The 26,462-nt window shown below is 41.8% G+C and overlaps 1 protein-coding gene and 1 long non-coding RNA gene across 12 annotated transcripts in view; one reads left to right on the top strand and one right to left on the bottom strand.

Annotated features, from left to right (window-relative positions):
* The window catches only part of LOC310671339, a 316,331-nt gene that overhangs the window by 4,018 nt on the left and 285,851 nt on the right, over window positions 1-26,462 (top strand). Inside the window, exons 3-4 of the long non-coding RNA XR_014507961.1 lie at window positions 3,352-3,510; window positions 4,036-4,340. This is a non-coding gene — a long non-coding RNA (uncharacterized lncRNA). The remainder of the gene's footprint in view (window positions 1-3,351; window positions 3,511-4,035; window positions 4,341-26,462) is intronic.
* The window catches only part of ARHGAP26 (Rho GTPase activating protein 26), a 192,702-nt gene that overhangs the window by 55,391 nt on the left and 110,849 nt on the right, over window positions 1-26,462 (bottom strand). For all 11 annotated transcript variants that reach the window (XM_083427074.1, XM_083427078.1, XM_083427080.1 and 8 more), the window contains 3 exons: window positions 22,437-22,521; window positions 20,155-20,213; window positions 17,476-17,581 (listed from right to left, as the gene is read on the bottom strand). In XM_083427074.1, coding sequence (XP_083283200.1) covers window positions 17,476-17,581; window positions 20,155-20,213; window positions 22,437-22,521 — 250 coding nt within the window. The remainder of the gene's footprint in view (window positions 1-17,475; window positions 17,582-20,154; window positions 20,214-22,436; window positions 22,522-26,462) is intronic.

Genomic DNA, 26,462 nt, shown 5'->3' with positions numbered 1-26,462 from the left:
ACTGGGGCAATAATAACAGCAACAAAAGCCGCTGTGCAATACCCCAACCCAAAAGTCTGTTCAGATGCCTCAGCTTTTGTAGCTGGAATAAGTCAGGGCCCCGCCCTCCTGGGCCAGGTGGAAAAGGACTGCAGATCAGGGAGCAGGTCCCCCAAGATTCACAGCCAATATATATAACATGCAAAAAGAAAATCACCCTTAACATTCTGTATGCAGCCACACATTTCGAGCTTTGGATACAAAGGGTACAGTGCAATAAGTATGCATTTTAGTTCATTAATGTCAATGGATGTTAGATCAGATTCATATGATAGTTTTCAGGTTATCAGAGAAGCTTGTCAGGCAGGTGCTTGCAGTTTTCCTCTTCAACCCTATCGGACGTAAGATATGTCATCATATTGTGAAGTTCTATCCAATGATGTGGAGCAAACACACACACAACATGATGTCATCACAATGCACGGCATGTACCTCTATCAGTTAAGAGAATGGTATTTTCACTGGCATCCCCATGCCACCTGTCATACATAGTGCTGGTTTAAATGACAGAGTTCAGCTCATAAATATACACTGCATTTTCACTCTAATTGCCTTTGCTTATATCCTACTCATTTCAATGGAAACTGTGTCCATGTACCTGGATACAGGGCTCCAGTAAATGTTTGCAGAGATAACTAGTTTAGATGTCATACTTTCTTCGGATGCTGTTACTTTTCAAAAACAGGAACCAGGCTTTCACTGTGCTTCTACATTTACTTCTGTTAAGGCTTATCTCTTTTTTTCCATACAGAGACTTAACTACATTTATTAACTTTTTGAGACTGTAACACAGTTATATTGGTTTTCCTTCTGACATAAATCACTGCAAGAACAAGCTGTGCACGAAACTCTTAAAGACCATCTCATTTCCAATAGCTTCCAGGAATGATAGATTTTTTTTAGTAGTGGGCTAGTAATTGCTGAAATAAGTACACTTGCTTTTAAACACACACACCAAATTTCTATACACGGTGGAAAACATTAAACGATTATGTGTACTTCAACGAGAAAAACATATTCTTGCAAACGTAAAACATGCTCAACTAACCATCTGGTATTCAGTTAAGAAATTCCTGGACTTGAGAAGCTACAGGTGGTGATATGAACACAGGAACACAGGAAGCAGCCTTCTATCAAGTCAAACCATTGGTCCATCTAACTCATGGTTATCTATAGTTGGTTGCATTGGCTCCCCAAGGTTTCAAGACAGGCGTCTCTTCCAGACCTACCTGGAGATGCCAGGGACTGAAGCCAACATCTTCTGCATATTTTGTATCCGGAAGATACTGGCTTCAATCCCTAGCATCTTCAGGTAGGGCTGGGAGAGAGCTCTGTCTAGAAACCTTGGGAGAGCCACTGCCACTCATTATAGACAAGCTTGTGCCACAGTAGAATATACGGGCACTTGGTGCTTAGATGTGTAAATAAAATATCAAGTACATTGAAGGAAAGAAGGAGTTAGGACAGACAAAAAAAGGACAAGGGCCAGTCCAAATCAGCATATGCTTAAAAACAGCTGGCCCATTGTAATGGGTTTACACAAGTGCTAGGTTGCACAAACCAATACTTAAAAGCAAGGGCAGTTCAACTATAGCTCCAATCAACATGACCAATGGTCAAGAAGATGTGAGTTATTTATTATTATTAATTTACAGCATTTATATTCTACCATTTACGCAAAAAAGGCTCTCTGCTGGATCTCTCAGCGGCCTTTGATACAATCGACCATAACATCCTTCTGGACCGTCTAGAGGGGCTGGGAGCTGGGGGCACTGTTATACAGTGGTTTCGCTCCTTCCTCCTGGGCCATGTTCAGAAAGTGGTGGTGGGGGATGAGTGTTCAGACCCCTGGGCCCTCACTTGTGGGGTGCCTCAGGGTTCCGTCCTCTCCCCCATGCTTTTTAACATCTATATGAAGCCACTGGGAGAGATCATCAGGGGGTTTGGACTGGGTGTCCATCAATATGCAGATGATACCCAGCTCTACCTCTCTTTCAAATCAGAACCAGTGAAGGCGGTGAAGGTCCTGTGTGAGTGCCTGGAGGCGGTTGGAGGATGGATGGCGGCTAATGGATTGAAGTTGAATCCTGACAAGACAGAAGTACTGTTTTTGGGGGACAGGAGGCGGGCTGGTGTGGAGGACTCCCTGGTCCTGAATAGGGTAACTGTGCCCCTGAAGGACCAGGTGCGCAGCCTGGGAGTCATTTTGGACTCACAGCTGTCCATGGAGGCACAGGTCAATTCTGTATCCAGGGCAGCTGTCTACCAACTCCACCTGGTACGCAGGCTGAGACCCTACCTGCCCGCGGACTGTCTCGCCAGAGTGGTGCATGCTTCGGTTATCTCCTGCTTGGACTACTGCAATGCGCTCTACGTGGGGCTACCTTTGAAGGTGACTCGGAAACTACAACTAATCCAGAATGCGGCAGCTAGACTGGTGACTGGGGGCGGCCGCCGAGACCACATAACACCGGTCTTGAAAGACCTACATTGGCTCCCAGTACGTTTCCGAGCACAATTCAAAGTGTTGGTGTTGACCTTTAAAGCCCTAAACGGCCTCGGCCCAGTATACCTGAAGGAGCGTCTCCACCCCCATCGTTCTGCCCGGACACTGAGGTCCAGCTCCGAGGGCCTCCTGGCGGTTCCCTCATTGCGAGAAGCAAAGCTACAGGGAACCAGGCAGAGGGCCTTCTCGGTAGTGGCGCCCGCCCTGTGGAACGCCCTCCCAGCAGATGTCAAAGCGATAAATAACTACCTGACATTTAGAAGACATCTTAAGGCAGCCCTGTTCAGGGAAGTTTTTAATCTGTGATATTTTACTGTATTTTTTGTTTCTATGGAAGCCGCCCAGAGTGGCTGGGGAAACCCAGCCAGATGGGCGGGGTACAAATAATAAATTAATATTATTATTATTATTATTATTATTATTATTATTATTATTATTATTACTATTATTATTATTATCTCAGAGCAGCTTACAAAAATAAGCTCCAGGACAATCCATGCCCCTGGGCTCACAATCTACAAAGGCATGACACACTGCAACATTTAGAGAGCACCAAGGTATGATACAGTTCATTTCATCATGAGGTCCTTCCTATGAACTTGGTTAGATTTCTTAAAATATGAACGGTGGTGTATAAATTTAATAAATAATTATAATAAAAAAGTATCCAACAGCAATTTAATGGAGGAATAGCATTGACAGGTGTGGACAGTGGCCTTGTTGGAGAAAGTGACCTGACAAAGGAGAATGAAGCAAAACCTAGCATTTTTCATGATTTTTGTTTGTTTGTTTTATCTCGCATATAGCACAGAGAGAATATGACTGGAATCCATGATCAACCCATGCATCTACTCGGCTGACTTACAAAGTCTTAATGGAAATCACTGAAAGAAAGTGACAAGAAATGGAAGTCCTTATAGTATATGACAGAAACCACCAAGAATGGATGGATACCAATTACATATGTATGTTCCTTATTTTTAATTTTTATTTTCATGTGCAATCTTTTGTTAACTTCTCATCATGTATATTATATCTTTTAAAAAGAGGGAAAATGCAATAAAGCAGTTGCTGTTTTAAAAAAGATTTCATAAAGTACCTCCCCATCCCTTCCCCCAACATTTCCTCTTCCTTGGCAGAAAGTCTTGATGTACAAACAATAGCCTTTTGAATTTTCATTAGCATTTGCCTGTTGCATAATGCTGGACAAACCAAAGAGAGTTCACTGAATGAAAATTGGTTCACAATGTATTTCCAGTGCTGTAGCTTTCTTCTTCGTTTTGTGGGGTGGGGTGCATTAGAATTAGAGAAATTGGTGTAAACTAGCTGTCCGTCCCCCCTCAATTCATTTAAACACAATCTGGTAATGCTTTGAATAAAATTAAGTAACTGGCTGAAGCAGCTTCAGATCATCAGAGCGAAAGGGGGGAAAGCAGAAATGAAACAAACCTTGTCCTGTTGGTTAACTGTTTCTTCTTGCTAATTTATAGGATTAATAGACACAAAAGGAATGAGCCACACAGCACAACATGTATCATCTCACTTGAAGGAACACACACAACTCTCTTTCTGTGAACTGTCCTGCAAGGATCCTTTTACTTTGTCCATGCTAAAAAGAATGTGATGCAGAAAACTCTTCCAGCAGAGATTCAGCAGGCCTCCTCATTTTTGACCCTCAGGCATACCTTGAAGATTTATTTATTTTTTATGTCAATGGGCCTATGCAGTTGTTCAACGTTTCCCAGTCATTTTATTGATAGTTTTGTATAGCTTTTAATGGGTTTTTAATGTTGCTGTACCCTTCCCTGATGTTTTGTGAAATATATAGAAATTTCTATAAACAGACATAAAAAACTTAGCCAACACCCTCTGCTTGGAGAAATAGAGAGATAAAGGTCCTGAAGCCTCTGCATCAACCCTCAACACACTGAAAACAGTGTTATCCATATTAAAGAATACAAAACAAATTAGCTCATATAATCCAAATTACTCCCATAAAGAAAGGTTACCAAGCTTTGGCAGCACATAAACAGCATTTCCGTGCGCTGCTCTGGTTCGCCAGAAGTGGCTTAGTCATGCTGGCCACATGACCCGGAAGCTGTACGCCGGCTCCCTTGGCCAGTAAAGTGAGATTAGCGCCGCAACCCCAGAGTCGTCCGTGACTGGACCTAATGGTCAGGGGTCCCTTTACCTTTTTAAACACATCTGAAAACCAGATAAACGGTTCTGAGTAACACACACATTGGCAGCCAATCACATTCTACAACTCACCCTATAGGCTACAATAGAATGCTTCTTTCAAGCCTAATTTTGAGGGAGGGGAACCCTGTGGGCACCAGGGAAGGCCTTTACACCATCATGTGCACCCATAGGCACTACGTTGACGACCCCTGCCAAACCCAAGGTAAAAATTGTGCGGCACATCAGAGCTTTTTGCACAGGATAAATTTAGTTGCTCAAACAAGCTACTACTTGAAGGGGGGAATCAATTAAACAAGACCTAGCAAGCTTTACAAATCACAGATCATTTGAGGCATCAAAGATTCCGATAAAAATATGATTACCAGCTTTAATGGAAAAACATTATGCAAAGGCATAAAGTCAAAACAGAGTACTCATCACACTCTATTTAAGTCATATTGTAATAATCACCAGGCCAACAGGGCACGATTAAAAGAAAAGAAAAGAAAAGAAGCAATCTATAAGAATCTTCTCAACAGTCAATCATTTAAATTATTATTAATTATAATTACTACTACATATTTCATTTGACCTCTTACCTTCCCTTCACTATGAGGTCTCAGTCTACAGCAATTTATATATAAAGTATTAAAAACAGTAAAAATAGATTACAATCAAACTAATAGGATGGGTTCAAAAATATATGTTTCAGGTGTTGGAAGCTAAGGTAAAGAGGTACACACACATACACACCAAACTTGTGAAGGCGGTAGAATTACAAAGAGGGTCCCGTCTGCAAATCTAAACACCCAAGAGGGTCTGTAGGGAAGTAGGTGGTGTTTCATATATTTAGGCCCAAGTTACTTTAGAATATAAATGGTAATGTGAGCACTTTGCATTCAGCCCAGAAAGAAAGCAGCAACAGCAACTGTTTTAAACAAGGGACTATGTTGGTTCTAAATGGAATCCCAGCAAGTAAACTAGAAGCTGCGTTTTCTGAATCATCTTCAAGGGCAGGCCTCTCCAGGGAAAAAGTAGCCTGCCATCCAGAATTATGGCTTTGTGGCTGCTTAGGCCATGAAGATGTCAGGTGATAGGTGGGCAAACTGGGCAGACTCACCTACCTGTCAAAATGGCTCTCTGGGGATAAGGGATGTCAGTGGGCCTGGTCCTGTTCCCCACCCTGATTTGGACTCTCCTCCATCACAGGCCTAAAATGGTTTCATATTGTTTAAATTATAATAGTGGTAAATAATAATGAAGTGACCTATTTTAATTCCAACCACCTGTGTCCAACACCTTTGCTCTCATAAATGGTCAATGGCTGCGCCAAGCTGGCTACACCAGTTCTTTCTACAAGAACACTGCCTATGAGTTTGAAAAGTTGTTTTCTTTGGTGTTATCTGACAAAGATTCAAGTAATTTACTAGATGCAACATGGAGGGGATTAGGGTGGGAGGGGGTGGCAGGTAATGCCAACAACGAATTAAAAACAGCAATAGGTACAAGCTGTCAAGATTCTTTGGGGAAAAAATTAATAGTTTAAGAAGTTATACCCCAGAAACTGTGCACCAGCCTTCACCATTCTGGTGCCCTCCAGAAATTTTGGACTGCAGCTTTCATAATCCCTAACCAGAGTAGGCAATAGGGATGATAGCAGTTGTAGTCCAAAACACCCAATGGCTTGGGGAAGGCGGCCTCAGACAACCCATGAAACAATAAGCATACAAAAATGCAAATACACTACAACAGGAGACAGAATGAAAAATGTAGGGTTTTGCAAGTGACAGTTATCAGAAGGAGGCAGTGTTAAATGTGAAGCAAACTAATCCTGTAAATAGCGTGTGTGTGTGTGTCTACATCTAAATCAAATTTTTGCTATGATGGTTTAACCAAATCAAAGTTTGCATGTGTGGCAACCTCCAGACAGCCTAAAGAAAGGCCCCAGCCCTCCAAAGTCTTAGAACAAAAATGAAGAAGCTTAAGAAAATAATGGTAGCTTGGACAGTTCACAAATGGAAACACGACAATAAATTCAGGGACTCTGAAGCATCTGCTCTTCAAACAGCAGTTACAGGTGGTTTCAGTTAAGCACAATCAAAACTAGGCAAGCAGATTGGTTGCACAAGCATTTTGGGTAATTGACAGTATGCTCTTTCAAGCATTGCCCTAGTTTAACTTTGAAGCAAAACAAACACCACAGAAACTCAGGGCAACTGAGAAAAACACTCAAAAAAGTGTCATACCTCCAACACAAAATCAGAAACCAAGGGATGATTAAATCTGAGGTAAAAGCCTTCACTTCCACAAATATTATTACATCAAATTATATTAACTGTCACTGTAGCCTTTCCCTTTAGTTCATACCATGCTTTATTTTATTATTTTATTTTTGTACTAATTATTTTTTTAAAACACCTTTATTGCTACCATCAATTATTTTTGTGGTTTGATATGGGCCGTGTTTACTCAGCTTCATGCTAAGGATATGCCCTTTAAAATAATCCCAAACTTCTCATTTATCAGATCCGGGTTGTTTTTTGTTTGTTTTTGTACCGCTGGACGTCAGCATTCTTAATCCAACACAGTGATGCCACGACTCTTCAGATACTGTCTTGCTTCAACAGCTATAGTCTGTGAGTAGACCTTGAAACCTATACCCTCAAAGACACTTATCTCATAAACAATCCTTTACTTTGGAGTTACTCAGCAACTTTGAACTCAGGTGCATACTTTGTTGTGGGCATACGGCTCAAGCTTGAATATTTTCAGAAGTGACCAAACTCTGAAGGGCTGGGGAGTGGATGAGCCTCTCCTTCAGACTCCACCAGGTGTTCAACTGATGGCACTTGGACTGAAGCACCAAGGAACCCACAGCAGAATCCCCTTGAAACAGCCCTGAGGAGGCTCCCTTACACCAACACTCAAGATCTCCAGGACTGCCGATGGGGGACCTGATGAGCTCTCTGATATCTTCAGTCAGTGTGTAGTCTGGGTGGTCTTCCACAGAATTTAGCACTCCTGGGGTTATTTCTTAATCACCATGAAATGATGACTACCCAGAACAACCAACTGTAGGGAATTGACCTAATTCCTAGTATTCTCCTCTTTCATTGCCACCTTTTATTCCCCTGTGCAGCACCCACGGATTGCTTATGGACTTATTCCAACCACCATTTAGCAATAACTTTTGGACATCCCAACCACCTACCATTTAGAAAAACCTTTCAAGGAATAAATTATATAAGTTGCAGGGTGTGCATAGGATAGTCATAGCTCTGCACTAATCCACAGAAGAAGGGAATTCCAGATCATGATTGGGCAAGGGAGATTCTTGTGTGGAGATTCTCTAGGCACTGGAATCTGAACATATTCTCAAAAACCCAAAATGCACAGTGTCAGGAGAGGGTGTGGCTGTTAGGTGAATTGGCATGATAGGGGAATACTAGTCCATCAGGCTCCCCTCACACATCCCCTGTGGGGCTTGTCTGAAGCCCTCTGTCCTGTTGTACACTCACTAAACTCAAGCTGCCCTTAGGCCTCAAGGTTAATATATCCTTATTACAGGCAACTCAAAATATGAGTGTGGGGCAAAGCTGCTCTTGCAGCTCACATTGTGGGGAAATATTTTCACTCAGTTGTGAATACTGCTCTTTGAAAAAGTTGTTTTCTGGCCAGAGGTACACATTTTTTCCACGCAAGGTCAAAGCACCCAATTTGCTTTTGGGAAGGTGGGGAAGGCAATGTTTATGTAGCAAAGCCCAGAGAATTAATGGGAAGCCTTTTTAAGACTTCAGAGTTCAGTGGAAATTCCCAGACAATATTGGATTCAAAGAGTTTCCTGGAAACACAAATTAGTCAAATAGCAACATAAACAGCCACCACAAGAGTGAAGGAAGTAGGGCCTCATCCAGAACCATGAGCCTAGTGGGAAAAATGGTGGAGACATGGGGCAAGCAGTAACACTGCAGAACATGGCGGACAGAGCTGAGGTAATTGCTTCTAACTTTGGAGTGGTCTTGGTTACTCCCAATAAGTCGTAGCAAAATCGCACCCCATGATCAGTCCAGTTGCTTGCTCTGCTTTCCAAAATCAAAAGGATGCCCTGCCAATAATACATTTGTGCTGATTGTCCATTAAGCAGCTGCCTTTGTGTGGAGCTGCAGAAAGACTATCTTCACTTTTTCAGGGGCTGTGAATCCAAAGGAAACACTGGATAGGAAGCAAGACTGCTTCTCTCAGGTCACAATGACCTTTTTTAAAATTAGAGTCATGTGGTTTATTTATTTTTTGTGCCAGTGGAAGGGTGGAGGGGAGAGGAAGTAGGGAGGGAGCAGGCTTGCTATCCAAACCAAGGCAAAGACAACAACCGAAAACAGAAGTAAATGCTATGACACAGTGCCATTGAGGGTTGTGTAACCTTCAATCTTGGCTGTAAATAACTAGCTATTGTTTTACAGAACCAGTAGGAACCATTTAGAACAAGAAGGAAACAACCTGCGCAAGAGATTAATTAAGAAATTGTTTGCTACAAATGTCTTTGTTTATAAAAGCACCATCCCATTTATATAGCGAAGGAAGTGTGCAAATATTTGAGTTACACAGAACTCTGCCAGAAGAGCTGCAGAAAATTTTGAAGAGAACGTTCTATATAAGGCAATGCATTTCACTAACCAACATATACCAGTGAATCATTATGCAAAGTTCTGAATCCCATAAAGCTCTTCTAGCAAAGCCCTTGAGTATATTCCCTTAGCTTCTGGGTGGGGTGGGGAATCTATTGGATTGAACAGATAGTTGAGAAGGTATTATTGCACCAAAACAGGAGCTGTGCCACACTGGATGAGAATGAATGGTGCTGGCCACAAATCCACATGTGTGTAGAGGATGGAGAGAGAGAGTGCTCACCCTACCCCTAAATCAGATGTTCAACATTATTAATTTTTGGCCTTGCAAGGAAAATAAACCAATAGCTTGGGTGAGACTGCTATAAAACAAGAGCTCTGCGTGTAAGGCGATAAGAAGCAGGATGAAGTAATGGCAACCCAAAAGCACATCCAAGAACCACTGGTGAACAGCAGCTGTACAAACTGTTTATTTAAAAACAACTGAAGACATTTTTTAAAGTGCCGTCACCATTTCAGAATAACCAAGGCCAAGCTAGAAACTAAAGATAACTATTTTGTTCCCTCAGTACAAACAATTATGCTGAATATTCTGCTGCCGCCCTCATATGCCTCTTAGAAGACGGTTACATTATTGTATATTTATTACTTCTCTGCCTCATCCTGTCTTACAATTATATTCAATATGTAGTGAAAACTGTTGTACTCAAGAGAATACAGTCAGAAAACCGAAGTGCCTATAAAATCATACTGACAAATTCAACAAGTGAATCAGGTGAGATGCAAAGACCAGCATAATTCCAAAAAATGAACATCTTCACAATCTGTAACTTTGATAATATAGGGTTATTTGCATAAGAATATTCACTTGAAAATATGGATTTAAATAATTATTTCCCACTATACAGCACCCTATGTATAATATGGCAAAACTTTTTTTTCCTTGAACCTCACTTATGTTACTTTAGAATTGCTGACTATCTCCTTTCTCTGCAATAATTCACAAGCAATTACCCAGATAACATATCATGGCTAGTCATGAAATTTAGACTGCAATCTCACTTACCTGGGACTAAGCTCCATTGAACTCAGTGTAATCCTATACTTGAATAGACATATATTGACTTATACTATTAATCCATTTACAGCTTTACTTGGACAAGTTTTGTTTCATGGACAGCAATACGTTGGCCCAGTCACTTCTTACTTTGCTAGGGGCTGGGGTATTGTTTAGGGGTTTTTGTTTGGCAGGGGTTGTTACTAGGGCTGGGTGATAGCAATATTTCAACATCACGGTGTATCACCAGCCAAACACCGTGCTTTGGCGATATACAGCGATGTGGGAAAAAACAAGATGATTTTGCCTCTGCCCGAAAGGCACCGGATGAAACTGCCCCAACTCTCATCTCGTGGGCTGTGACAATGCAGCTTGTTTGTGCTGCTCAGCTGGGGAGAAGGATCATCCTTCCCCCCAACTGAGACAGCATCGGGGATCCTTTAACTGTTCAATGCAGGGAGTGGCAACCGTACCCCCCTCAACTGAGCAGTTTCACAGAGCCCCTGCCCCATCGCTGGCTTGCAGAGCCAGCACCGGGCTGGGGGCTCCTTTAACTGCTCAGCTGAGGCAAGGGCAGCTGCACACTCCTCAGTTGAGCAGTTTAAAGATGCAGAGGGAAGAACAAGCTATATCGTCTTATTAGGGCAGAGTGGGATGGCGGTTTCACTCAGTGATATATTGCTGGTGAAACTGCTGCCACTCCTGAGTCCCTCTGCTAACAGCGCCCACTGAAGGAAGGAACTCTTGACTCCCTCCAGCAGACATTGCTAGCAGAGGGACTCAGGAGCGCCGACATCGTGGTATGCTCATCATATCACCCAGGCCTAGTTGTTGTTATTATTTTTGGTATCTTTGTTATGTATCTTATGAGTTGTGTCAAAATTGTTCAATTTGGTTGTGTACTTTTTGATATTTTGTTTATTGTTTATGACTACTTTTTATGTTTGTTGTGTAATTTTTACATGTTGTAAGCCACGAGCATAGTTTCAACTTTGGAAAGATGATAGATAGATAGATAGATAGATAGATAGATAGATAGATAGATAGGAGACAGACAGACAGATATAGATAGATAGAATCTTGTGTAAACAGGGGCATAATAAATAAATAATAATAATAATAATAATAATAATAATAATAATAATATCTTTAAAGATACTCGGAATAAATTGTGTACACTCATTTTTTTAAAGTATGTTTTTCTCTAGGCTCATTTATTTTGTTGTTTCACAGTATATCAAATTCTTCTTTAAAAGATAATCAAGCTCTATTATATGAGTCCATTTCATGCCAAAAGACAATGGGTTTTTAAAAAGCTCTACCAGAAGAAGAAAATTGTATTCATACCAGTCAATACTACCCCCACACATGCTGGTCATGAAACATTCCAGAGCTCCTACCTCAAGTACCCAAGGCTAAACTCTTGCCATCAGTCCAACACCACAGTGACCTACTTTGCAAAGCAGAAGTGCTTCTATTCAATAAACAAATATTTCTGGCCTTCAAGATGTGAAATTCCTACATTCACTTTATAGTGAAGCAATTTGTCCACACTGCAAGTCATGTAACAGCCATAAAATATGAAGGGGAGGCCAACTTTGTCTATGAAGAACAGGTTCAAGGTGCAGCCAGTTTAAAAAACAATCAAGAATTTCCATTTTGGAAACTCCCTATACAAACCTTATTCTCCAGAATATATCTTGAAATAAAATTGTCTTAGAATGGTTTCATAAAATGGCAAGCCCAGGGTCACAAGACATGACCTAGATGTTGCTGGGCAAGATTACAGAGAAGGAACAACTAAGCCACATTCATAAAGTCATGACGTCATTCTTTGTGGCCTTTCTTGGCAATGTTTGGGCTATCTCTAGTGCCTTTTGGTAGTCTCCCATAATGCCAGGTGTTCCAACTGCTTCCATCCTCCTCCACAGCATAGTAAAGGTAAAGGTACCCCTGCCCGTATGGGCCAGTCTTGCCAGACTCTAGGATTGTGCGCTCATCTCACTCTATAGGCCGGGAGCCAGCGCTGTCCGCAGACACTTCCGGGTCACGTGGCCAGCGTGACGACGCTGCTCCGGCAAACCGGCACCAGAGCAGCACACGGAAACGCCGTTTACCTTCCCGCTAGTAAGCGGTCCCTATTTATCTACCGGGGGATTCTTTCGAACTGCTAGGTTGGCAGGCACTGGGACCGAACAACGGGAGCGCACCCCGCCGCCGGGATTCGAACCGCCGACCATGCGATCGGCAAGTCCTAAAACCTCAGCACCACCTGCGTCCCTCCTCCACAGCATAAACCAGAGCCAATTCAGTGCAGTGGTGTAGAGTGTTGAACTGGACCTGGGAGACTAGGGTTCAAATCCTCACTCAGCCGTCAAGCTCCCTGGCTGACCTTGGACCAGTCACAGTCTCTCCGCTTAAACTATCTCACAGGGGTGTTGTGAGGATAAAAATGGGGAGGAGGAAAATCTTGTATACCCCTCCCAGCTCCTTCGAAGAAAGGTGGCATGGAAATGTAATACACGAACCCCACAAAATGGTAATAAATGAGCAGGAATAAATATTTTTCTGATTTTTAAAGCGTATTATATTCAATAAAATGCTTTGACTCTGATTAAACTCAATCTCTCAATACAAGCTATAGAGGGATTGAAACAGGAACAACAGGTACTTCACCTAGGTGAAGGCTGACAGAGGCCTTTAATGTGATAATTGTTCAAAATTGTGTGGGTTAATATCTGTGCCAGCTTCATATCTGGTCTCCTTGGAGAGCTACATCAAACATCACCCCTTCCTGTCCAATCACAACGAATGTTAAATACACACCTCATACTATATTATCCTTCTCTCCTATTGACAAAAGAACTCACACTGCCATACACAAATATAGAGACTCATACCTTCCCTTGCAAAGTCTATATCTGGAATTTATTGAGGGATAGTGAAGAGAGACATTTTGTTCATCCTAAATTACCAGTACTTTATTTCAAAATTTCCCCAGAGGTGGGATTATGTTTGTTGACACCAAACAACAACAAAACACAGTCACCGTGTTTTGAACACTGAATAATTTCAAAGTTGCCCTTCAAAACAGATGGATAAGCAAACTCTACAAAAACTTTCTAGATATTTATGACAGCTAGGGCATCAACTTGGCCAGATCTATACAGTCCATTGGAGGGAACTATCATAATAAGTATCCTACATTTTATCTTTCCTGTGTTCACTACTCACATGTGCACACAAATTCTATCTTACACACACATCAGAATGCATGAATCTGAATTTGTATGAATCCGTGACGTCTATTATGAGGAAATGTCTTTATAATAATATTTTAAAATATTCTAGTATTCTGCTTTAATAGCCTGACCGATAAACTAATTCCAGGAAAACTTGAAATGAAGGTAAATAATGGCATGGAAACACTCCATGAAATGAGGACAGCCAATATGCTATCTAGCCTTTCAAATTAAAGGTGTTGCTTGGCTAAGTTGCCATGCAGAGGCGCCTAAAGGAATTATTCTGTCAGCACAAACACATTAAAGCATTCTTTGTCATATTATCTTTATACACCTGTGGTTCCACCTCTTCCCCTTCCTTCACGGCCCTTCTGAAAACTCACTGATCCATTGATTTGCAAAGCTCAATCCCCAACAAGCATCAAGAACCTGTGACAATATTTCACCACATTTTACTGCACTGCCCTCATTTTTTCCTCCTTCCATTGCTTTGCCATTGCCTGTTCCACAGTAGGATCTCCTTGGTAGAAGGGACTTGTGTACACCACATATAAAACTGTGTAAGCATCACAAGCACTGATGGTGGGGTATAAATAACAAACATCACCACTTTTTTATGTGCAACAGTACAAAGCCCTTCTGCTCTCTCAAACAAATGAGACAGATACCATTCGTCCCACTTGACTTGCAGAGAACCATGGTAGCATGTGATTAATCCAAGGGAACTCGGCAAATCTATAGCTATGCAGGGATCTGAACACAGCAATTTTGGGATGCTTTTAAGCTTTGCCAAAATGCAGTGGCAGGGGAGCATTCAGTGAACATTTCCACTCCCCATGATGTCCCACACTGTTCCATTGATACTAAAAACCTATTTGTGAAAGAGAAAAACTTCTCGCAGGGAAATGGATATTAGAGGGAAATGATATGCATCTCTTTTTGGTGAGGCAACTAAATTGATGCTTCCTTGTCCCAATCTAGCTAAGGAGATGCCATCTATTCAGACCGTTACTTTCAACTCACCAAGCTTGTCATCCATTCAGATTCTGCCCGAACTAGTCATGCATTAAGTGCACATACCCAAAACTAGTTTGGAGCAAACATCTGCTGCACAGTACTAGCAAGCAAAAAATACTGCCAGAAACATGATAGGAAGTGTCAGCCTGGTTACCTGAGTTACAGGCAGCTGTCTTCTTCTTCCCCAGCCCCCCACCCACACATTCAAAGTAGGCACTTGCTCTCAGCAATAATGTCAAGCATCTAAAAAAGATGACATTATGACCATGTGGCCAATCACTTTCACCCAGTGATCCCTGATTAACTGGATCGCAAAGTGAACAAGCCTTTTCAAGAAAATGACAATGAAGCTGAAGTTGAAGCAAGGAAAGACCATGGACAAACAGGTGTGGAAAAAATATTCAAAATAGTAGGAGGAGGGAGACTCTTTCACTTCCCCACAAATGGCAAGATTTACATGAATAACTGAACCTCACAGTGCAAAACTACATTTGACCACGTGTTAGGCCTAGAGAACCCTATCTGTAAAGTTAAATTCTTTTCTTAATAAGATTTCATGTTTCTTCTTAAACTGCTTATTAATGGCGCGTATGGTAAAAGAGAACACATCTTGAAGCAGTCGCCCTCTCTCACTCCTCCTTTTCCAAGTGTAACAAAAATCTTCTCTCGCTTTTGAACTTTCTTTTTTCAAATGAACTCATCATCACAACATTCCAGAAAAAGGTTTGGCTGCTAGAATTATCTGGAATTCCATATTCTTTTAGGGAAAGCTTTCAATTTTTTTTATTTTTTTTATTTTACTAAGATCCAAACCAGCTTTCTGGTTTTAAAAGCCATGCTCTTCATTGCATGAACACATAGTCAAAACAGCATCTGGACTCTGTCTTCTTAAAGCACATTTCAAAGTTTGTTTGTTTTCCCTGTTTTATATTGCTATCTGTGTGCTGTTCCAGAAAGGTATTTATAGCCTAACTCATTCCAGCATTTTCCAAAGCCCTCTATGTTATTCCTGTACACATATTCCTCTGATACAGAGAGGAGGATGGCAAGTCGCAGCCTACTAACTCTTGTAACTGACACATAAAGCTGCTTAGTCATTCCAGATGTTTTTCCCTTCAAATGCTAAGCAAAGGAGTGTTTTGGCAGTTGGAGCAGGGGGAAGTAATTTGAATGAGTCATGTAGCTCTGTTTTGCCACTATAACCCACATGTCTACCATCGCCATAGCAGAGACGAATTTTCATGACTGTAAAAACAGATGACGAAAATGAAGGTGGATTAAAAGGTAGAAAGTGGAACAGCACTGTGCAGTGAGAGCTTTTATTAACAGTAGAATTTGCTGAGTAAATGCAACAAATTAAATTCCCTTTCAGACCATTGCTAACACTCCTATGGCATCTATTATGACTACAAAAGTCAAGTTTATTAACAAATGCATAAGCTCAAATTGCAATGAAATGTTATGCAAGGGTTAATTGAAAGCAGCATTATGAAACTGTCCACATGTTTCCTAACATTTTGTTTTGAGTTTGTCATTTTAAAAAATAGGTTTTGGAATATGCTTAGATTATTGCACTAAATTATAATTTTGCCTAAAATGTGCACATGATAAGCAAATTAGTTATGTTAGGAGAGCATAAATGCATCTCTGGCATATGGGTGGGGGGCTAAAACCAGCCACAGAAGAGGGGGAGCATTTGGATCAGGACTGTGACACAGGTTTTAAATCACATGCACATATGTACAGAGAAACAGAGAGAAAAAGAGAAATTTTCCAATAGATGGTCCCCCCCCCCCAGTGCTTCACAATCTGGGTAAACTGCAGAGGGGACAACAAAAATGCACAGTGTGGGAACGCCCCCCTCCCCCAGTGGCCAATAGCAGCTTTTAGGGATGGTCTGCACTGGAAAACTGACAGAGGAGGGAAGGGCTGGTGTCTGGTGTCTGTTCTAGTTTGACCCTCTGAAAGAACAAGAAAGAGAGCTCCTCATCAGGACCAGCCACTTTTTCTTTTTCTAAAGATCTGCCAGAGGAGGTATGTCAAATATATGTATCACATAAAAAGTCACGTAAACAAACTGCCCTTTGCAACTGCATTACAACTGGGGCAGAGCAGCTATATCTTGGATTTTCCACACTGAACAAGAGTACAGTTCCATGTATATTTTCACTCCCTGTTTCAATCTTGTTCCCAAATCTCTAACTTACGTTTCTTGCAAGAGCAACATGTTCCAAAACAGGGAACAGATCCTTGACCTCATGTGCCCTAGTCACAAACCAACCACCCAATACCACAAATATGCAGTGCAGAGATTGTGAAAAGACTGGGCAGGTATCAGCTGGGGATTCTTTAGATTAGGGGTGTCCAATTTTGGTATTAAGGGAGGCAGTTTATTCTCCAGTGAGTGGGCCAGGAGACAGAAGTATATCCTTCATGGAGGGTCATGCTTTAATAAAATCAATGACACATACTCATAGTTATGGAGCACATGCATCTAAGGCATGACTAAAAGCTCTGCTAAGGCTGCTGATTGGTCACCTCTGCTTTTGATGCACAGAACCCTGTTCCAAAGCATGGCTTTAAACAAGATGCATGGGGGCAGAAGAGCTATCCATATTACTGAACAGCCTTCACCAACCTGCCACCCTCCAGATGTTTTGGACTACAATTTTCATCAGCCCCATACAGCATGACCATAGTCGAAAATATTTGGAGGTTGGCAAAGGGTGTCTTAGATGGTTATTCCATTTTTCCACTTTGAAGGCTGTAGAGAAGCAGCCAACAGTTTATTAAAGCCAATGCACTTACTTTGCCAAGTGATTCATGAGCAAATGAAGCATCTGCCTATTTTTCTCAGGGAGCCTGTGTACTAAGGTATGGATCTCCGAGGTTCGAGATTCTTGATTCTCCAGTTCTGCAACATGATAACATATTTCTCAGAATAGATCTGATGCATCAACAAACAACTTTACAATACAACTCTAAATTCCCGGATTTCCTTTAATTATATTTTTATAGCATGCACTATAAATAGAAAGATATATGCAGAGCTGGTTTAACGATTACAATACAACAATGCATGCAGAACACTTTCAACGTTCAAAATGCTAGGTACAATTATCATTCATTCTGTCAGGCTGCAGCAGAGGAACACATGCAGAGCCACTCCATCAGTGCAACTGAGAGACCAGTAACTTCTGATACCTCCTTTCTTTGAACTTTCCTAAACCCCAGCTGGTCAACTAGGAACTTGCAACTAGGAACATGTATCTTGCTTATTTCCTCCTCTCTCCCAATCCATTCTCCTTTTGTGCTGTGTATTTTAAAACAGAATGCCTGAGGGCAGGGACTGTCTTTTTTTAGTAATCTGTAAGCTGCTTTAGGAACATTTTTTTTTTAGCAGAAAAGGTGAATTAAAAAATACATTGAAATAAATTAATATCTCTATAACCTTGTACTATTAATACCGCTATAACCAACTCCCAAACCTCCTGCATAGATCTTTGTTCCCCATAAAAGAGGTGGGGAGCTTTTGAGCATAACAAGGTGCTGAAGGAAGTCCTTTTTTCAGCCTGAAAACATGTACAAAAGCCTCAAGTTCACTCACAGCTGCATGCAGATTTCTGCAGACCACTCAGCATTGTGTGGAAAAGCTGTCTGCTTAGAAGCCAACTGTAAAGGGCTCTGTGCTGCCGTGAATGAGTGTGGGCCTTCCCACAAATGCTTTCAGGAGTAAAGAAACACCTGTCAACCATCTTGTTATGTTAAAGGAGTAATCTCTCTCTCTCTCTCTCTCTCTCTCTCACACACACACACACACACACACACACACACCTGCCAAGGCTTTTGAAATGAAATTGACCTACACTGGCTCCCAGTAAGTTTCCGAGCTCAATTCAAAGTGTTGGTGCTGACCTTTAAAGCCCTAAATCGCCTTGGTGCTGTATACCTGAAGGAGCGTATCCACTCCCATTGTTCAGCCCAGACACTGAGGTCCAGCTCTGAAGGCCTTCTGGTGGTTCCCTCACTGCAAGAAGTGAGGTTACAGGGAACCAGGCAGAGGGCCTTCTCAGTAGTGGCACTTGCCCTGTGGGGCACCCTTCCATCAGATGTCATGGAGATAAGTAACTATACAACATTTAGAAGACATCTAAAGACAGCCCTGTATAAAGAAGTTTTTTTAAAGTTTAATGTTTTATTATGTTTTTATATGTGTGGGAAGTCACCCAGAGTGGCTGTTGCATCCAAGTCAGATGGGCAGGGTACAAATAACAACATCATCATCATTAATTTTTTAATTGACACTTTTCACCCACTACCTGCCCTTCTCAAAGTGATCTTTGCCTTGCCGCAGCACTGTTGCCACAGTCTGCCACAGCAGCACTCTAATTACAGGGACTCTTATTATCTGGCTAGGTGGACCACTAGGAATTTGGAATATAGAGTTATTCTAGATCTCCATGCATCTGTTCCCAGATTTATGCACCACCCATGTGCACCACCACAGTCCATTTCTACAAGTGTCTTTGTCACAACAGCCAAGTGACTAGTGGACAGTGGACAGAGTGTTGGACTTGGGAGACTTGGCTGCAGATCCCTGCTCAGCCATAAAGCTGTGGGGTAGCTTCTCCCACTTAGCCTAACCTACTTTACTGGGTTGTTGAGACAGTGACCTAGGAGGGCCCCATGCAGAAGCAATAATAATACTATGTACTCTCCAACTACTATGTAACCCACATACATGACTTAACCTACATTCTCCTCCCACTTGCCATTCTCATGAGAACAGCTGGATAAGCATGAGGATTATTTTAAAAACCTGGTGCTTGAATGAAATCAGTTCACTGCCCATTCAAGACAGGGACAGGGTGGTTTTCAGCAGTCTCAGTAAGTCTTAATGCAACATTCAAATTCTACTCTTTGGTCTGAAATACATGACATCAAACTTCAATGAAAAAGCTAGACTGTCTTCCAGGGTGACTGAGTCATGACACCACCCTGAAATTAAATGGAGGCGTTATCCCTATTGTGACACTCGGCTCCCAGACTGAAATGATTTGATCAGAGAACTAAATTCCATGGAGAAACTCCACGAGCATAGAGGGCTCCCTGCGGCAGGCACTTGTATTCTGGTGCTTGGCTTATTGCTAGAGCCTGGCAACAAGAATCCAATGAAGGTGTGGCAGGGCTAGTAAGATCATCCTGCCTCCCTGGCTCTCTCACACATGTAATTCTAATTATGTGGAGGAACCGAATAAGTCTACTCTCCCCAACAGGTACTAGAATCATGGAAAGCGGCACAAATCCAAGTGGCCATGCAAGTGCTTCCAGAAAGTTCTGGCACATTTTTATTGAAGCAAGCTCATGGCAGGCATGCTCTCTTGCACCACAGTACTATTCTTATCCGCAAATCTTACTTTACAAGCTGATGTGCCTCCCCTCAAAAAAAGTTTTGTCTCCTTCAAGAGGTTCTGACAAAAGACTTACTTGCTGCTTTGATGAAGCTTCTTTGAAACTGATACATCATGAGCGGTCCAGGGAGCATTCTAGGATATGGAGTGGAACATAGACAAATCACAGCAACAGAACACAAAACAGAATGGCTTGATATGCAGTTGGGAGCATGCCATCACCGTAAATTCATTCTTAATCATTTATTGATTATTCAATTATTTGATTTCTATACCACTTAATATATTTTTTAAAATCTCTAAGCGGTGTACAGAATTGAAGCAACACAGACAACTTTAACAAAATTTTACAATAATACAGAGTTACATAAATACAAAGATACTAATATATATAAATCAATATCAATTCATTATTTTTTCTGACACAACTTCCCTCTCAACCTCCAGGTTCTCACTTAGGGTCCAACAAACTCTCAGCTCACCCACAAAAGTATAAAACTGAGTTCCTGGAAGCAGTGGACATCACCCTAGTCTCTCACTCTAGACTTCCATTTTATGGACAGGTCTAAGGTGGGTGGTGCTTCTTCAGGCTGCCCACAACTGAGTCCCATTCAGCAGCACTCTCCACACCCAGTTCTAGGTGCAGCAAGTTTGTTGAGTTTCCCAGGAGGATCCTGTCTGTCCCTCCTCTTTCTCCAGCTGCTTTTATAATCAATACAACTGAACATTGTCAGCTGTATTCAAAAATAAAAATAATAAATAGGGAGGGGGAGGGGGGAAGGATTTTATTCCTTTCTCTCCTAAAACCAAGCAACACTTCAGCATTAACAGATTGGGCATCATGCCATAATTAAGATATTTTAATACACACACTGCAAATACTTCAAAATGCAGTAAAAATACAATAACCCCAAAGGCAATGTGATTATCTTTGTCCATTTTGATACTTAAAGCTTTGGTTGGTCAGCTACAGACAAGACAAGCATGAAGCAGACCAACATTGAAGAACTGGGAGCAGACAGGATCAGATGTGTAACTAGCAGTGAAAGGGCATTTTTAGAGGTGGTGATCCAAGTACTGAATAGCCCTCCCAGTGAGGTTCACATGCCCCCAACACTATGATCCTCCACTTATGGGTGTTTTAATCACCCAGACCTTTTAAACAATATAAATCTCACAATCTGAGCCTCTCCTGATGGGAGAGAGGGGATGATGAGGTCCGAATACCTCTGCAGAGTCTGGAAATCTTCTCTGCCCTTCTCTCCTAAAGTTCAGTAACACCTTCAGTTAGGAATACACAGTGCTTGCTACCAACAAACGAATGGCTCTGTGTGGATTAGGATCTAATCCTGCACTGTGGATAGATAACAGCAGCTCTAGAAAGACCTATCAAAATATATAGCGTTGGAAAGAAAGATAGATAGAAACCGGTGCTGAGATTGGATATCCCTCATCATGCTTGTGGTTTATGACCTGCTGCCAAATAAATTCTCACATTATCTTTATTGCCGCATGATTAATAGTAATGAATTTCATTTGTTTTGAGAAAGTGCCAAAGGAAATAGTGTATGTCTGGCATAATGTCGCCCTCCGCAGCTCCCTGAATTTCCTGGACAGGAGCGCCACTAAATGACATTAGCCACTCCTGTTTCATCGGCAAGCCAAGTTTTAGAGCAATGCTATTCATATATTTTAAAATATAGCCACATGGAGAACTCAATGCTGAAATGTCAAGTGAGGTTTACATCTGCTAGGAAACACTGAAAATAAGATGGGTCAGGGTTATTTTCCGACAGTGAAACGTCATAGTATGCTCTGGAATAGCACGGTCAGAAATGCAGAGTGCCTTTAGTGACTGGGTAAATCGTGGCAGAGTCTGTCAAGACTTACAGAGATGTACCACAATGAGCTTCTGCAACATATTCTATACAAGATTCTCCATAGTAATGATTAAGTGTTAAAGTACTTCTTTTAGCAGGTAGCACCAAAAGACATGTGAACTGGTTAATGCCAATGCTACCTGAGTGAGTAAGGTGTGCAGGGCCAGATCAGGGATAGCTGCAAAAGGGCTGCTTAACTTTTCTCTTGTCCGCAGTTCCTGCCTCAAGTGTCCTCTCCAAAAGAAACAATATTTTCCCTGTTGCCAGGCTTCTTCTGGTATTTTAGCATGGATGGTTGAGAATAAACTATTAATGAGACAGCCCACAGCATTTGTAGGGCAGAATTGGGTGGTTGGGGAAATGTTTGGGGAAAGGCTGCAGCAGAAGGCCTTGGGTTTGATCGCTGGCATCTCCATGCAGGTTTGTCAGAAACCCTGGTATGGATGTGTGGAAGCCACCAGAAAACTACCACACTCACCTTAAGTATGTTTTCAGTGCACTGGTGATTGTTTTAATCTCCCACTCAGCACAGATGTCATCTTCTGTTTCGGCGGTTTTGGGATCTAAGGAGAGAGAAATGGAAAGGTAGGAAAAACAACAACATTCATTATCCACCATAGACTTAACCTGATTTTCTGCACTGCCCACACAGTCTTCCTGCTGCAACTTCACAATAGGATAGTGATGCTCTGCTGCCCCTAGGAGCAAACAGATGCAATTGAAAGGACGTCAATGGTTACCATGCAAAGTCTTTGCAGGATGAGAGGCAGGGGTGGACTGATTTGTTTGTTTCCTCATTTGTCTGGGCATTGTGCATGAAAGATACTGGGCAAGAGGGGATCATGAATCTCTTCTTGAAGAGGCTGATAAAACCACAGTATGTCATTGCCAAACGAGCAAAATCGCCACTATATGGCATCAATGGTTTGCAGACACTCAGCAAGAAGGGGAAGTGTTGCCATCAGTTCGAGGATGAGAATCACATAAATGTAGAGTTGGAAGGCACCCCAGAGGTCATCTAGTCCAACCCCTGAAATGCTGGAATCTCAATAAGCAGTTCCCCATCCAATTTGAAACCATACCGGACCCTGCTAACTTTGCAAATGTGCTAGCAGTTTTATTGCTGCACCAGAAAAGCAAGAGCAACATCGTTTTGGGTGTGCAACATGCATATAAGTTATATGTGCCACACATACAAATTAAGGGCTTGTAACACAGAGATAATAAATCACATAAGTGGAATCAGACAGTCACTTTTGTGAAAATCCTACTGCCCTACCTCTCAATAAATAGGATGCAGTGCAATACCGAATTGTATAGTACTTGTGGGATATTGTGATATATGGGTAAACAAAGAAAATCCTGACCAGTGCCTTGGTCCTTGGAATAGTGAGGTTTACGCCATGAAAATCCATATCTGATACACCAGCCTTCCCTAGCATGCTGCCCCAAACCCCAGTGTTGGTGGACTACAACTCTCATCATCCCAGACCACTGGCCATGATAACTGGGGCTCAAAGGATTTAGAGTTCAAAAACATATGGAGGGCACCAAACTAGGGAAGGCTGAATACAACCAGCATATGCACAGATATAGAAAGGGTTGTGTGGTTACAGGTTACAGGGACTACACATGATTCAAGATTTTTTAGAACTCATTTTAGGCAGACAATGCATTTAAGCCATATTGTGGTCTAATGAAAACACTTACCAGGCAATAAAGGGGCATGCATATAAATAACTGTTGAGTAGCGTAGATGTGGATACAGATTTTGGTTAAAATGACTGCCCATTGCTGCTGGAAGCAAATCAAGCACTGTGCTTGGGGGATTACACTGCAGTAGTAGCAAAGAGTGCTCATCATGCCTCCGGCTTGATGGTCTAGCAGCCCCCACTGGCAGGGAATCCCTGGGAGCTGAGAGTGTGAAATACAAGCTCACTCTCCACATATGCCCTGCCTGTCATAACGGCAGGCCTTTTTTTCTACTAATAATTATAGGTAGTGTGGCTGCACTGTGTCGACTTATGTGAAACAGCTTGTGGGTGACTCACTTCTGGCAGACTGGCATGTGTACTTGTATGCTTGCCCAGGGCAGAAACCACGCTAGACTCATCCTTGCAAAAATAAAAAACAAAGATAGACATACACACACTCTCTATAGCCACTAAATCCAGCAGCTACATTTTGTTTGGATTGCAAAGGAGAAAATGAAGTTCTCACACAGTGCCGTATAATGGGACTTTGGCACAGCAGTGTGTCAGCAAATTATCCGCTGAGCTGCTTGACCCGGTAGACCTTAAGCTCACAACTTCAGAAACCTTTCGCCAGATAAGCACTCGTGCCAGACTGACATTTGCTGCTAGAAGGCAAGGAAATTCTGCTCATGAGGTTCCCACTGGCTTGCAAAACAGAAACATCTGCAAAGAGCCTCAGGAGACCTGCTAAGTAGCGTTCAAGAGCAAGGAGGATTGAGGCCAAATGACTTTATCTTGGCCAGCCATGATGAAGTATACGCAAAGGAAGGAGAGAAATCATACATTTTAGTGGTGAATGGGCTTAAGAGGATAGTGGTAAGTGAATGCAGAGAGCTAAATACTTACCTAAATAAATTCAGCTAGCCTGTTTCAACTTATTGCACAACACACTTTAAAAAGCCGGAATGGGCTGGGCAGCTGTTGGCTTCTAGATGTCTAATTTAACTTTATTTTTCTCCTCCTTGCCTTTCGATGCCCTTGAATTGTGTGGTGTTCTTTCTTTTTGCCAGTTTATATCCTTGGAGCCTGTCCGTGGCTTCTTTATTTTTAAAGTTCTTCTCCACTCCAAAGTCAGGTTAGCTCTTCCAACCATGAATGTGGAAAAGTTTGGGGGCAATGCCAAATCTCAGTTAAAAGTGCCAAAATTTCAGAGAAATCTAATTTCATAAGCTCCAGACAGCTTCAAGGAAGTGTTGTGAACTAGAGGAGCCAAAACAGGGGAAGCTCTCAAAGGCTTGCCATTTTGCCCGTAAGTCAGCTTTTCAGATTCACAAAACAGCCATATACAAGTAGAGGGAGAGAAAGAGAAATTACTCAAAACTGCTGGAAAACACAACTGTTTGTGTGTGTTTAAACCTATCCATTTAAAATAGATTTCTTCTTCTCGCTCCCAGTCTCAGGGAATCTCCTAAACAATCTCGTTTTCAGCACAGCCTGCCAGTCACCACACCTCAGAACAGATCTTCCGAACAGGCTGAGCACTTGGCTATTCTCATTCTCAAGCATTTCGGAAAACAAATAAAACCTGAAGTCATTGGGTGGATAGAAACTTAGTAAGAATTTCCTTATCCATGCTGGCTTCCATTGCCAACACAAACACTCATGCCATCACACAAATATATTGATTACGGAACAAATCAGTGCTTTGAGTGGGTAAACAAATATTAAGGCCAAAACTAGCATTATTTACGTGGTGTTTAATGGCACACACAAAAAATCACAGAATCCTGTTTTAAAACAGGATTTCAAACCAACAAGAAATATACTTGGTCCAAGAAATTCATTTCACACTTTGTGCAATGTAATATAAAAATGGGAATGCAAGTTTCTGATTCAGTATCAGTTTATCTATTAGATAAGGAATTACAAAAGATCCCGAGCCTTGAAGCTACATACTAGAATTCACAGCCGTTGCATTATTTTATCTCTACCCTTTTTCTACACTCACCCTCTCCTCCAATCACTGTATGTTCTGAACCCAAACACCTCCTGGGTGGGTTACTATCCCTTTCTGCCTTGCCCTTCTCAGTAATACATGTAACCCAAAGCTGTCTTAAATCAGCAATTTGTCCATTGTGCCCAGTATGTTCTACTCTGATGGCAGTGGCTCTCCAGGGACAAAGGCAGAGAAGGTCTTTTGCATCACCTGCTAACTCTCAATTGGAGTTACTAGGGATGGAACCTGGTACCTTCTACATGCAAAGCATGTGCTCTACCACCGAGCAATAGTCCTTACTCTCAGTGAAAGCACACTGAAGTCTTCCGATCTTCTCTTTTGGCCCCAGTGTTTTGCTGGGGAGCAGGGAAGAGGTAAGGTGCAAATCTATGTTGTGTTCCAAACATATGTGTGGGCTAGTCACTTGCGTCCACATATTAGCTCAGCTCAGGTGTTGAATAAGCCTCACAAGCCAATGTTTAGCACCATGCTGTGGCTCTCAATTGAGTTATCTGTGTGTTATAGTTGTAACCACACATGCACCATCTTTAGGGAGTAGTTAGATTATTGGCTTGGGTAGGAGAGGCATAGGTTAAACTCCCCATGCAGTTATAAAGCTACGGATTGAATTCCCTTCTCTTCTCCGCCTCGCAAATGTGCATTCATTCTATTTTTTATTTTATTTTTGAAATGCTGTTCAGTTTCTCTTGCACATGCACTTCCCCTTGGTTCTTCTCTTTTGGACTCATGCCTAAACCTCTATTTTCTATCTATCTGATTTTCTTAAATAAAAATTCTCACCTCTCTTGCCTGA

The sequence above is a fragment of the Podarcis tiliguerta genome (genome assembly GCF_965153285.1).
Source record: "Podarcis tiliguerta genome assembly, chromosome: 2".
In the NCBI taxonomy this organism is placed as follows: domain Eukaryota; kingdom Metazoa; phylum Chordata; class Lepidosauria; order Squamata; family Lacertidae; genus Podarcis; species Podarcis tiliguerta.
The sequence above is the reverse complement of the archived record's forward strand: the minus strand, read 5'-3'. Positions and strand labels throughout refer to the sequence as shown.